Source organism: Artemia franciscana, chromosome 12 (genome assembly GCF_032884065.1).
Source record: "Artemia franciscana chromosome 12, ASM3288406v1, whole genome shotgun sequence".
NCBI classification, from domain to species: domain Eukaryota; kingdom Metazoa; phylum Arthropoda; class Branchiopoda; order Anostraca; family Artemiidae; genus Artemia; species Artemia franciscana.
Window position 1 is genome coordinate 17,474,098 of NC_088874.1, and position 15,398 is coordinate 17,489,495.

General features: G+C 34.5%; 1 protein-coding gene across 3 annotated transcripts in view; it reads left to right on the forward strand.

Moving 5' to 3' along the window:
- LOC136033776 (RNA-binding protein 39-like) overlaps positions 1-15,398 on the forward strand; it is a 56,273-nt gene that overhangs the window by 19,775 nt on the left and 21,100 nt on the right. For 2 of the 3 annotated variants that reach the window (XM_065714674.1, XM_065714675.1), the window contains exons 3-4: positions 6,080-6,168; positions 13,107-13,430. In XM_065714674.1, the coding sequence (XP_065570746.1) occupies positions 6,080-6,168; positions 13,107-13,430 (413 nt within the window). Of the gene's footprint in view, positions 1-5,578; positions 5,639-6,079; positions 6,169-13,106; positions 13,431-15,398 lie in introns of all 3 variants that reach the window. The other variant, XM_065714676.1, reaches the window with a different exon arrangement.

A 15,398-nucleotide genomic window follows, 5' to 3' on the forward strand; every position in this document is an offset into this window, starting at 1 on the left:
AATTTATTCATTGTATGCTTTCTACTCCAAGGTTGAAATTTTAGTTTTTGTTTTTTAATCAGTTTTATTGGGATGTTTATTGTACTTTTTTTTAGCATCCATAGATCAATTTTTAATATGCATATGGTATCTTAACATTGCAATCAAATTGACACATAGGTATTTTTAATTGGTCTTTAGTCTTGTAAGCCTTGGTTCTTAATGATTGGTATCCTAAAATGTATGATCAAAGCCAGCAAACCGCACATCAGATTGTAGTTTGGTTTATTTAGCTCATTCTTAACAAAACAAGCAAATTTACGTCTCTAAATAGAAGCTCCAAGCACAGAGAAGTAGGTATCTGGGTAGACCTAAACTATATTCAAGACTTGGTCAAATGCTTCTGCATGCTATTGTTGCTCTTGTGTGTCTCCTGGAAGACCCTGGCTGGTTCTTAGTCAGCTAGCCAATATGGGAGAGATTTGGCTTTATTTTACGGTTTTGAGATAATAGGTCAAGGGCTTGGAGACAAAGAGTCAAAATGATTTAGTAAACTTTAACATTAACCAAGGTTTGGTTCAATGTCCCTTCAAAAATTCTATCAGTTGAGTTATCAAATTTGCAGTTCTACTTGGAAGTCTGCATATGTTTGGAGAATGGTTGGAATAAAATTATGAAACAAGCAGCCCTATCTTGCTATTTCTGGATAAATCAAAAGACTTGGTAGCATGCTCTTGTAGGCCTTGCTTTTATCTGACCAATGAAAAATATGCCTTTGAAAAAATAAATATTTGCTAAATATGCACTGAATTTCTAATGGAAGGTTAAAAGGGATTTTAGAAGGGTTGACCTGTAAGTTTCAATTCTTTCAGTTTTTCAAAACAACTAGTAATAAAATTACGCATCCAACTTGGAAAGTAAAACTATTCTAGCAAGGGGATGTGGGTTTGCTAAATATACAGAGAAGTTTAAGACAGGTTAACTCTGAGTTTTGATTTCAAGATGCTTTTTGGCGTCCTCTTTATTTTTCCTTAAATTATCGGTATGACTGCTACACGGTTATTTTGATATGCGTATTTAATTTTTTATTATACTTCTTTTACGCTATTATCCTTGTTTTTACACATCATCAAATCTAAGTTTGATCTTTGAATTATTTGTCAGTTTGCAATATTATTCACTCTCAATTTTGAAAGAGATCCAACAACTCCTAAAGAAGCTGCTGGTTGGAAACTTGCAGTAATAGTAAAACCTGGGTCATTAATCCGGCGTTGACCAAAGAAACAGCTCGACCAAGCACGAAACAGGGAAGAATAAAGTAATAGCCAAGCGATTTTCTCAATTGATTTTTAGAGTAATTTTTTCTATTAATTTCAGTTGATTCGTGTTGGAACAATTTATTTTGTTTATTTATGACCCAGACAGAAAAAAAACACCTAAAGATGGAGTAACGATAAGAACAAAAAAAAATGTATGCCCAATGACAAAAAAAATCGAATATGACCATGTTGAGGCAGTGAATATAAGTTATATCCGAGAGTTTTGTATGCTGTATTTCCAACTTGGAACTTCTTTCAGAAACATAAGACTTATTAACCAAAAATTGGTTTTTGTCCATGATATATCTTTCTTTGATATCAAAGAAAGCTGCAAAATTTTACATAATCTGTTCGTATTACCTGCCTCAAGAACAGAAAAATGACCTGAAGTAAAGAGGACCGAGTGGTCACAAAAAATGGTGCAGAGTTTGACCTGATGACATCTATTTTTGGCTTGCAATAATCTCCAAATAACTAATCTCGATATTTTTATCAACACTGACAAGTGTGCCGATGCAGACTCAAAAGAAGATTGGTAATCGAGGTACCAAGACACCAGATACAATCTACGGGAGGGAAAATGAAATTCTTACAGTTGAGAAAGAAACTCAGAACTATCTTTGGTAGCAAAAAGCCATCAGAAAAAGCAGGAGAAACAGTATAAATCTTTTTGGAAACAACATATTTGGAATAACTAATCAGAAGCAGGTCGTCAGTTTATGCAAGATAAGAAACATCGGCAAAACCAGCAAGGCCAGGAACTTTAGCCAGAACACTGGAAATGCCAATATTAAAAGGGTAGGGGATAAGACCTATCTCTTACTCCCCTTTGTATCTTTATAGTAACACCTGGTGCAACATTAAGTTGAAGAATAGACTTTGAATGACAGAATTTTAGAAGCTTTATACGAGGCTTATTCAATGAGGAATGGTACAAGCCGCTATAGTTAAGAAAAGATCTGTTTATTCACTTCAAAACAGGCTACTTTTCAACACAGTCCCCAGAAATATTTATACACTTTTCCCATCCATGTTCTTTGGTTTGACTTCGAAGCTGATTTTTCATCTGATTTTTAAATTCTTCAATGGCTGGAAATATTTTTCCCGTGAACCCTTTTTAGAAGGGTCTAAACCAAACGAATATGCCAGGCAAGGTCAGAGCTGTAGGAATTACTTGAAACCGTTTTAGCAGTTCCACTTGTGGTGAGCTATAGCTCTACTGAGCTACAGCAACTTGTCTCGTTAATGATTGAATAAACCTCTTAATTGCAACATTAACTTCAAAATTATGAAGAGAATAAAGGAGCTGACTAGACCATTCGGAAGATCTAGGGCATGAAAATAAAAACCATTCTCCTTTGAAGAATCGTCGAGGAGACAAGAAGATAAAATCATGTGCGCATACTGACTACTCACCTCAGACCAGAAGCTAAAATGGCTCTCACTCAAATTTTTATTCCTAGTTAGAAGTTAGAAGGATATACTCTAAAATCTTGCTAATATTGTATGAAACAATAGTTCAGTATGAAGAACATTCGAATAATGATTTACAGTGTTCTAGAACTAACGAAGCTGATTCACACAGAAACTCACAGGTACGCACAAAGTACTGAAACGCATCTGAAAAGAAGTTTACTGTATTGGTTATAGATTATAGAAGCTATAGTTCGTTCAAAATTCAAATTCTACGACTACGAGCTAGGAAGAAGTTGAAAACTTGATGGATCCCAGAACTGTTGCTTTTTCAAATATACTGGTAGAGCTGACAAACAACATCTTATCCCCTGTCCATTACCTTTTCACTCAGCAATCTCAAGCAATTTGATTTAATTTTTTCAAATTATCAAAAAAGAAAAGGCAAAAATAATTGAAAGTCTTAAAGTGACCGCTAAATTTCTGGTGGCATTAGACAATCCAACAAAATTGTAAAAAAAAAAAATACAATAAAAGAGCTACCACTATGATGTTAGCCCCAATTCTCACTGGCTCTATAAGGAGAGGCATCTCTCGATTTATTGCGATTAAAATAATCTTATTGTTTCTCTTTCTTATTCAGAAACTTTCAGAGAAAAATCCAGGTTGAAATTGCTTAAATTATGGCTGTTTTTTTGCGATTTCTTGGCATAGAAATAATATTGTGTAATAATTACCATATTTGAGTTAAAACCTATTGTCAATGCTCCTAAAGAAAATATGTCATATCAAGGATATTGTGAGTAAAACTAACTAAATTGGAGAACAATTAACCTATATAACGATATAAGTTCTGTCAATGATATGTTTTCTTTGTATCTTTCTAGTTTTCAATGGCCTTCAACAATTACAATGGATTTATTTTTGTTCCAATGTCATTTCAGGACTATACGAGCTATTTCCTCTGATTCCTTTTCATGAATTCGAGGCTCATAACACGAAAGTGGGCTCTTTCACCTCTTTTATAATGCGGCTGTGACACTACTTCCTATTTATTTGTCAATGAACTAAAGCAAAACTCTTTGGCATTGTTAAAGCTAAATAAAAGTGTGAAACGAATATGGCACTCTGAATCCAGAGTCCACGCATCCATGAGGAGCATGTAAAAATAATCCAGGAGACTGGTGAATTCTGATAGCGTTTGGTCTTGTTAACTATACTCCAATGTAGTTCATCCACGTAATCTTGATAATGCCCCTACAAAGGGTTGGCAGCATTCACTTCAATTGTAACGAAGTCCGTGGAAGAAGATGGTTATGAATATTATGATCTATGTTAAAAGCTGCAAAACATGTGTAATGATGACATGAATGCTTGAAATATGAACTATGATACTTTTTAGAGGCAATTAAATCAATCTGCAGTTTTTAAACCTTTTAACAACAAGTAAGAAAAACCAAACATATTTAGCTTTGAAAACAAGCAGAAATATTGAATCACATCTAGTCACTTAAAAGAATACCAGATTTGCAAAACAAATTAATAATTTATCAGAATTTAAAGCAAAGAAATAAGTAAAGCCGTGCCAGATAAAAAGCGATTGCTTAAACACAAACAAAATACGGAGAGTATTCGAAAGAATCATTCTAGTTAGGTGAATTCCAGGAATATTTATCATGGTGACTAGTGGTTTACCAGTTGTTTGAGTCACTTTTTATTGTCCAAAAGGGGGGAGGGGCTTAGTAAAGAAGAAATATTCCTGTGTACATGAGTATAAAGGTAAGACGATGTCTTCCTCCAAAGGAGCTTTCTTAAGAAAAGCTTAAAGGCTCTTGACCTGAAGCTACGTCTTATTCCTATTTTCAGCAAACCCCCTCCCTCCCTAGAAAGTCTTCTGATAGTTAAGACTCGGAATTGTGTGCAGATATAATCTGTGATTAATATTGTTATTAATATATTACATATATTATATAATATCGTGGAAATTTGCTAATTTTTTATGTATACTTTTGCTCATTCCTTTAGGCCGATTGTTTTTTTTTTCTTTGTTATTGCCTATTATAGATAATAAGGGGTTTAATTCTAACGGGGGTAGAATTTCTATTAATGGGGTTTAATTTCTAAGTTTACCCCTTCTTTGCTGTTTAAGTTATTCTTATATTAATGTACTTGTTAAACTAAAGTCCAAAAATTATGTTTCTTGAACTTTAGAATCGTTTATACTGCCTCTATTGATAATATAATAAAGGCTACTTTTTAGTTGTTTATCCAAGATTAAAGCTGGGACCGAAATATTAACAATTTCAATGCTCGAATTCTTCCTGAAGGATATATTTTTTAAACGAAAAATCTATTAGAAAGCCTCTCTTTAGGCTATTTCGGTAAACTTCACAGAGCTATGTTTTCGTGTCGAAACATAATGAAAGCTGGAAAAGCTCATAATTGTTCACAGCAATGTCCATAAAAAAAAGAAAACTTGAGATGGATATGAGTTTGAATAGAAAGAATCCAACCAATTTTTTTTCTGACAAGAGAAACCTGGCATAAATTCAACATTTAATGACAGGATAGCTTCTCTTGAACAAGGATTTTTTTTTTTCATTTTTCTGGCCAGTGTTTAATAAAGGCTATTTAAAATATTACACTACAGTTGGTTATACGTCATTGCTCGGCAGAAAAAAAAAATAACGAATGGATGAACTGTAAAGTCTTTGATGTGTGTAAAATTACAACTATATAAACAGCCTTACCAAGCTATATGATATTCTTTTACAGTTAATTGGGTTCTTTTTTTAGTTGCTGCTGTTTTGGTCAATCCTGTCTGCCTCTATTTTTGTCCTTTTTCTAATGTTTATTTCTTATTATAGGTAGCCTATTTTTACTATGTTCAAAAATTCCGAATTACGCCGGAAGGCTACAAACTTTAGGTAAATCTGCTTGTTTGTGTTTATCAGCGATTTGGGGGTTTTCTACCGGCTCGTATGACCTTCTTTAAATAAACTCGAGAAAATTGGTAGCAATGAGTCGAATTACAATTTACTTTTGGCGGGCTCAGTTGATCTAAAACTTGGAAGGAAGAATATGACATTTTAAGGCATGGGCAATATAGAAATATTGAATGAGAAATTCAAAAATGCTTCTTCTAATAATTAACATGGAGATCCTCATAATTCGCAATTTGGCTCATTTATGCCCGCTTTTTGAATCTCATATTGGGTTCTGCGGTTGATCAATTTTCTGCTGTAAGAATTATACTCTACCGTATGTTCATTCTTTTATTCATAGTTGATTTGTTATTCATTTTTTGCCTTCTTTTTCTTCCTTGAATTATCTACTTTCGTCTTTATTGGATGTGCTTTCTACCATAGGATGAGGATTCCCCATATACGAAGTCTGAGAAAATGAGGAATGGAGATTCTGCTCGGAGAGATTCCGATCGCGGGAGATCAACAGATAGGTAAGTGATTTTGTGTTGTATTAAGGTCCTAGTAACAAGATGCACACTGGTCAAGTCTGTATCAATAGTTGACGGGAATAAAATAGAAAGTCGTTTTCATGCTTTTTTTTATAAAATTTTCGAGTCCGTCACTATTAATGCTTAGGGGAAAGAAAATAAGTAAAGCCCAGTCTTCATTGGACTTTTTCACTCGTTGTCCAATTGGCGTCAATACCGATGATCAACCAATAATAGGCTGAACTACCCTATTTGGGCGCTGAATGTGGAAAAAAGGCAAACCTAGACAGTAGGGCCCGACCGATATCATCAGGAGGATATGAGGGGCAGTGTCATTACCGAGAAAGAAATATCGGTTATCGACTGATGTATTCTTTTTATGCGCAACTTGTCCAGAATATGGCACCAGCTTTCCTCTGGTAATTTTGCTTGTTTAGTTATTAGGGATGGACCCACCAGCTAAGTCTCACTGGTGGAGATAGGAGCAGAGATGAGTTAAATTATATTTGTTGTCAATACACACCTGGTGCAGCAATGTTGTAAATGTATGACGACTTCAGGAACCCACGTCTTCTGCCAAAACAATCAAAAAAATACAATAAACCATATGGTTTGTGTTTAATGAATTTTCACTTCCGTGTGTGAAAGATCCAAGATTCAATCGGTTAAAACCATTTGTTTTAAGGTGGGGAGGGGCGGGGGGAGATTCTTATGCGTCGCCGCCGCGTGCCAACACCCTGGAAAATTTACCTATTCACCTTGGAAATTTAGCTTATGTGTCCGCATTTGTCGGCAAATGCGTGGACGATGTTGTCGACACATTCGTTAAATTCCTCCTCCAAATCTTAAAACTCAAGCTGTACCCCTGTATCCAGTTTGCCTAGCATAGATTCGTTAGTAAGAGACCATATCATATGAATATAGAATGAAGTTTTCACATTAATACGTTAATGATAAAAATTCAAATTCCCGGTATTGAAATTTGGATTTAAATAATAAATTTCAGTACACTTCATTCAATCAGATTTTCACGTATTTGTATTTATGTAACTATATCGGCTTCTTTGATTAAATTTTGTCTTATTTGTCACTTCCGCAAATATCTGCCATTTCTTTTGTGTGTTCAGAAGCTACTGGTCAGAAAAGGTAAAGAAAATAAACAATTCTTGCAAATGGCCTAAATATTGAAATCAAAAATGAATTTTGAGGCTGTTCTTTGGTATGTAATAGACCAGGGACAGACATCTAAGTACGAACATGGGCAGAGAATGGGGGGGGGGGGTTAAACTGTAGGTAAAGTTGTTTTTTCCAGAGGGGAATTTATCGGCAAATTGTATCGGTATCCTTACCGGACCCAAAATATCTTTATTGGTCGGGCCCCAATAGATAGTGCACAACTGAATAGCAAAATTTATTTGTTCCATACTCTAGGCTAAACTGGAATTAAAAACCTTTAGTGCCACAAAAATTATACGTGTTTGTATTAGTTGGGACTAAGTCAGTGTGCAGGACATCAATGAAAAGGAAAAGAATGAGGAGAAGAAAAAGTTCATGCAATTATGCTTCACAAATATACTAAAAATATACGTTTTATTTATATATATCTATATAAATATATTTAGCAGATATATTAAAGATACTTTCTTGTACAGTTGAGTCTTTTATCAGTAATTCGATTCAAAACAAAAAAAAAGGTATAAAAGATTTTATAATTGACATTTTAATTGAGTCTATATGAGCTTTGTGGTTTTACAGAGTAGTGGTCGATGACATGGTTTTTCTTCCTTTTTTTGATTTTGACAAAATTCAGTTCTTCTTATCAGTTGTGCAGCTTTTAATTATACAAATGCCAAGACTAGCAATCTTCCCGTTCCTTCAGTTCATCTTGTTACTAGTCCAGGGTCTCCTTCGATTCCGAATTGATAGCTTCGGCATTGTTTAATTGCTGGTCATACTTTTCCAGAATATCACCTAATTCTAGATTTTTCATCTTAACAAGCTGCCTCAGAAATGAGCGCTCCTTTTTGGTGTTAGCTAAAGAGCTTTCCATAGTCTCGAGCTTCCAGGACTATCGTTCTTCTCCTGGAACGTTTGACTTAGAGACTATTTAGCTGAATCTTCCTTTTTGTTTTATTGATTTATTAATTTATTATTGTTTGGAATTTGATAGTAATTATAGGAGGCCGTGTGTTTGAAATTTGAAGTTAGGCTAAAACCTAGCACAGTCCAGGCTAAATTAACGTCGTTAACATAAGAACCCCAATGGCCTTTGTAATTTTTACGCCTAGATATTGAGGCTTTTAGGATTATGGTGTGGGGTAGTGTCGGGCATACTGGTTTATTCTATTTATTTATTTATTAATACATTAAACGGTAAGCAATAATGCTTGTCGCTATAGATACAAAACAAGAAATAAGCTAATTTAGTGACACTTATAAATGTTAGAACAAGAAATAAAAGAAAAAAAATCTCACGAGAAAATATCTTCTGTCTCCGTGTAGGTAGGGATATATAAAAAATTGCTGTGTTACAAAAATCAATCTAAAGTATATGTATTTTTTACGGCCCACCTCTATGGCGAAGATCTCCGTGAATCAAAGAAGATTCATATATGGTACTTCGAAAGGTGTCGTGTTGCACGACACACATTTTTTAAGAGGAGTTAACTTGAAAATTGTGTTGTGTGTTGTTTTTTTTTCTTTTTTATCAACATTAAGGATCAATGTCGTTCAAGGACGATTTTAAGGCATCCAAAATACAGCAAAAAAGTATTGACGCTAAGGGTTTTATTTCTCTCTTCTTTTGCTAGTGAGAAAAGGAAATATAACGCTTGTCATTAAGAAACAGACCTTATCGAAACGTATCTTAAAAACCAAATAGGATACGGGGAAAGTAATCGAATTTGTGGGATTCTGCTATAAGTCTTGGCTTAGTAAAAAACATCATCAAGCATCCAGCCATCGCAAAGAAAATTAAAGGATATCATTGTGTTATCTTTTTATTAGCGTCAAGTTCACACGATGGTTCACTAGAAAACTATAAACAAGCCAACCAGTTTTTAGTATAAGTTAAGTTTCGCTTTATAGTTTTTAAAGCCAAAAGTAGATAAATGATCATATAGTTAGAATTTGCTAGAACATCATTGAAAAGTGTAGAGCCTCATATTTATATAGATTCGCGGGAAGTGTCTAATCTGCAAAATAAAAACACCTTTCTCACAGACTATTCTTTTTTTTGCCATATAGTAAATGGCCAACCTCTTTCTGTTTTATTTATATAGATATAATGCTGAGCAAAGTAAAAGCAGTTTAAACTTAGCACTGAGTAATGTCTCTCCAATTGAAACAAGGTTCAGGTTCGTGTTTCCTGTGGAACATGCGATGTTGCAACAAGCTTACTGTTGTAACTTATACCTAAAGGGCAAGATATTTACATCATTGGATTCATTAGTTTAGGTTTTATCCATTCACCAAGCTTGAATTTTGATATTGTTTAAAGCACGTTTCCATGTGTTAGATTGTGCAAATGTGCAGTGCCATGCTTAATGCTGTTTACCGGTTCCATATTGGTATTTTGCAGAAGATATGAGACGGTATTACCGGAAAACCGATTACCAAGATCAATTTATCGAAATAGTCGGTGACGTAACTTTTATCCCTTCCATTTACTATCAAAATGACTAAGAGCTATTGAGTTTCGTATTTGCACTTTATGCCGAAGATTACAAACATTTAAAAGATTTGAGAAGACATAAGGCAAAGTTTGTTTTTGGATTTAAGTGATAAATTTAATTACCTTTGGATTTTTGATCAGTGACTAAGAGATATTGAGTTTTATATTTGCACTTTACATGAAAGATTGTAAATATTTTAAATTGTATGAGATGACATCATGGAAAAGCCCTGTACCAAGGTTATTTTATGAAAATAGTCGATTTCATTGTTTTTTCGGTTAACATTGGTATTTACTATCAAGGGCCATTGTTGTTTTAATCCAATTTTCATGAGTTTAAGAATAACATTTCATATGGTGATGAAATATGATCGATTAACTGTTTTTGTACTGCGTCATAGAATTGTTTTTATCCTTTTTTTTTTTAGCTAAACATGTAATTCAAGTTATTACTTTCGTCAAAAAGAAAAATTTGAAGCCTTGACATATCCAAAGAATGGTACGGTTATCGTGCTTAAGTTTTTGCCAGTTGCTTCTTGGGTATAGTTTTAAAAATATGTAATGTTTAATATTACTGTAACATCAGTGATTTGGCGAGTTTGGTGCTTCTGGACGTGCTAGGACGATGAAATTGGTAGGCGTATCAGGGAGCTGCACAAATTGACTTGATAAAGTCGTGTTCCCAGATTCGGCCATCTGGAGGGCTAAAGGGATAGGAAAAATTAGAAAAATGAGGTATTTATAACTTGCGAGTGGGTGATCGGATCTTAATGAATTTTGATATTTAGAAGGACATGGTGACTCAGAGCTCTTATTTTAAATCCTGACCGGCATTAAGCCTCTGATTTTCCTTTTAAATCAATCTATTGATTCTTAGAATTTTGTTAGAGCTCATACCAAATGAGCTCTTGGCTCTTAGCTCTTCTTGCCTCGTCACAAGTGCCATATGAGCTCTTAGCTCTTGTTTATTCTACTTTTTACATCTTCTCTGCACCCACCGTCTATACTAATAATACTACCTAGGTAAATCAATTAATTTATTTATTTTAAAAAACATTCTCAGTTACCTAGCTTCGACTCAAAAGCATAGCTTTTGTGAGCCGAAAGACAAAACAAAGAAGAAAAAAAATTAAAAAGCAAACGAACAAGCAGAGAGAGCAAGTAAATACCAAAAAAGGTGAAAATAAAGACGGTAATGTAAAAAACAAAAGTGAACAAACACAATGAATAAATCAAGGAGACACTAAATCAAAATTAATTTGAAAATTAATATGGGAGGGGAAGTTTAATGTGTTGTAAGGATTTATATTTTAAGGGGTGGGAAGCTCTCGAGAAACTGTGGTAAATTTAACTCCATTCATTATTTTATTCAAAAAAATGAAAATGAAGATGGTATTGTAAAAATGAAAGAAGACAAACTAAGTGAATAAATCATAGAGACCATAAATCACAATAATTTTGAAAATTAACATGGGAGGATAATTTCAAAATGTTGTCAGTTTTTATTTTAAGAGACGAGAAGCTCTCGAGATTTTTTAAAGTTTCGGGAAGGGAATTCCAAAGCATGATAAAACTGAAAATGGGGGATTCGCGAGCAAAGCTGGTGTTCCGGCGGGGTTGGAGAAATAGGTTTGAGTGTGGGTGGAGGTGACGTCCAGGATTCACAGAGGAGCAAGGAGTGTAAAAGTACGAGAGGTTATCAGGTAAAACTGTGATGGGCAGTGTGTGCAAGTCTTAGGTTAGCAAGCTTATTCAGATTTGCAACTTCAGTCAATCCATAGTTGTATATAGATCAGAGGTAGGATACCTTCGAGGAAGTCTGAAACTAGCTTTTATGGTTTTATTTCGTGCTATTTCTATGGTTTTAGATTAGAGATGCTTTTATTGCCGCAAACATTGCAACAATAATTAATATACGGTAGGATACATCATTAGCAGAATTTCATAGTGAAGAAGCTATTAGCTTCGTAGAGGACAGCTATTTGACGTAAGGGAACAGAAGTGACATAACTGACGTGTTGCTTGAACGTGAGGCCAGAGTTCAGTAAACGCTAAGGAATTTCATCATCTCTGTCTTGGGAAGTTTTTTATTATTAATAAAAAAAAAAGTTAAGGTCGTATTGGGTTGTCTTGTGATTATTCTGGAAGAGAACGAACGAACTCAGCGAAGATTACAAAGTGTATGAGAGGGTCACCATCCCGTACAAGATCATTAATGAACTGCAGGAACAGAAGTGGACTAAGGACAGACCCTTGGGGCGCGCCTGATAGGACCGGCGATTGGGTTGAATGTGCATTCTCTGGAACAACGCACTGTTTCCTTTGCGATAGATATGACACAAACCAATTATGAGGAAGCCCAAAGATATTGAAATTGTGTTAACAAAGACGATTGTAGACTAAGCGCTCAAGAACTTATGAAATGACTGGTAGGATAGAGATAGGTCGGTAGTTGCTAATTAGACTCTTTTTTCCTTTTTTATGCAGTGGGATTACCTTAGCAGTTTTAAAGATAGATTTGAATATGTCACTTGACAAGGAGAGATTAATAGTATAGGTTAGTAGGGGAGCAAGTACCAGAGCTGTGGCTGTCAGTACATCATTACAGAGGCCCATAGTATCTTCCGACTTAGAATTCTTTAGATTCAAAAGGAGAGAAGAAACTTCCAGTTCGGTGCAAGGAGCAAGGAATAAAGAGTTACGATTTTTCATATCGTGTGTGCTTACAAGGGTGAAGCTTACGTGTGTGCTTACAGGTAATTGAGGTTGTCCACTTGATCGATCTTTTCTATACCCAATATCACCTTTTGACCTTCACTTATTCATAGTCTTAGCAGCTTAGTCTTCTTGATGTTAATCTCAAACCTATTCTTGCTCCTTGAACTGGCAAAACCTCTATAAGTTCATTCATTTTGCTCACACTTTCATCTAGGATGCTTAAACCATCAGCATAATCTATACCACACATAAAACTAGTTTCGGACATTTTCTTAGAGAATGGCATAAACCTTTTTCTAAAAATATGAAGGTTATCTTATTTTCGCGTATTTTTTGGCTATTTTCAACTTATATTTCAATTAATATTTCATGATAAAGACAATTGCAAGCAAATTTCAAAAATGTTGATCGGTAAAGCAAAATGGATGAACAAAGCAAAATTATATAATAGCCAAGAATTACTGTCTTGATTTTGAAGACCATATCCAAAGGACTGCAGAAAAAGAACTTAGCAACAACAATCTTAAAATTAATTCTGTTTTCATTTCAGTCGTGATGCTGACTTAAACCGAAGTCGAGACCGAGATAGAAGCAGAGATCGAGGCAAGAGTAAGGACAAAGATCGTGATCGAGACAGAAGACGGGAAAGTTCTAGAGACAGGAAAAGACGGTCACGAAGCCGAGATCGACGAAGATCTCGATCCCGCGATAAAGTAAAAACGCGTTCAAGAAGTCGTGACCGAAAAAGGCGTTCTAGAAGTCGCGATAGAAAGAGGTCAAGAAGCCGTGACAGAAAACCAATACCAGGAGGTCGAGATAGGAGACGATCCCGAAGTCGTGATCGAAAGCTACGATCTAAAAGCCGAGAAAGAAGGTTTTGTCTTTTACATTCTTACTTTTCCATCAATTAAACGGTGTTAATTTTTCACACTAACATCATGACTCAATTATTATTATCATAAGTGTAAACAAAAGGTAGGATCCCCCTACTCAGATAAAAAAAATGCTTTGCCGTAATGTTTCATTCGTCTCTAATTATTTAGCATATTTAAGCTATTACAGGAATATTTGTGATAATAATAACAACTTACTTAAACCCTCTGTACAAAACATGAATGCACTTAATGGAGTATACAAAAAGGGAAGAAAAAAGCGGAAGAATATAAATCGAATTTCCTTGTCCTCAGGGAATGTGGGGAAATTCCATAATGGACACAAAGAAGACAAGTGTGACAAAAAAATTGTAAAATGAAACACGTATATATTACGTATATATAAAAACCACGCTGTTGGTTTTTATTCTCTGATTTTACATCTCTGATTTTTGCTACTCTCTAAAATCATTTTACCACCAGCTAACCCCCTCCCTCCCCACCACAGAGATGAAGAGAAACTCTTCATCTATTCTTGACTTTCCATCGTTCCCTGGGGTTTCCTGCTAGCAAAGCAAAATGTGAACAAAATCAAAAGAGTAGTCCCATCTGGGATCAAACCAGATCTGCTAGACACTGTATCATAGTTATTTTTGCAACGTATACTATCTCATCTTGGTGCTTATATTTTACAATGATTAACAAATCTAGGACCCCATGCATGGAATTGTTTACCTACGACTTTGAGAAACATTGATAATTTTCTTGAATTTCGGCGGGAATTAAAGCTATTTTGCCTTAATATTTATGGTTTTGATAGTTGAGTGGAGCCAAGATGTTGGTTTTGTTCTAGGCGATACTGGTCAAGTGATTTTAGTTTCTTTTGTTTTGTCTTTTTTGAAGTGTAATTCCGTGTCGATTGAATTGCAGGGTAATTGAATTTTTTTTTCTTTTCTTTTCCTTTTCTTTTCTTCTTCTTTTCGTATTGTTTTTATTTGTATGTGTATTGGAGTTGTAAGCCCAAACAAGCTTTGCTTCGGGCCATTTGCTTGTTTTGTTTTGTTATTTATATTAATAAACCCATCTTTCTCTCTCTCTCAAAAAAAGAAGATTGGTTTGAATACTAAACCAAAGGAATAAAAATGACGAATGCCTCAAGTACAATAAAACAGTTCAGTATATAGGCTATTATCAAACTTAAGCAGGAAGAGTAAAGCTTACGGGTGTTCGATAAAAACTCGTTATAAAATAGATTTATATTTATCGTCAAAATCCTCTATTGCCTCTAAGTATCAAAAAAGTGACTCGCATAAATTCTTGCTAATATGATCGTTTATAGATTTTTGATACTCCTATGATCGAGTCATCGTTGACGTTTAAGACGCCCGCATTCCGAAACGCATGCATGCAGGAAAGACGCCCGCATGCATGCAGGAAAAAACATATTATCCTAAATTTAATAACGAATCCTTCCCTACTCCCTTAGGACAATCAGTCGTTATCTCAATAGTGAAATAACATCAGAAAACCCTTGATGCGTTTAAGCCGATTACAACTTAATTATGTGCAATGGACTCTATCCCCGTTGCCAATAAGACCTATTCAATATATAGAAAAAAAATTTCGTTGATGAATATACAATTATAGCTGAAATTAGCAGATCTGGAAAAAGGGTTTTTTGAATTAAATGAGAACCATTACAGAGTTAGACATGACAAAAGTATTGAAAACAAAATTATTTAACTACCCCTAACAGAAAATTAGCTCAATTCATTTATTTTACTTAATTCACGGACGACTTATTTCGTTCATTGTAGCGTTTCTAATGTGTGAACCATTTTTTTTTGCTCATGTTTTCAAGCTCTGAAAACGTTTTTAAGTTTATTTATTAAATTGGCTTAAAAAAGAAAACGATGCGGGGCTGCTAAATATTAACAGACCTCGTAAATCCTAAAAACTACAAATAAAAA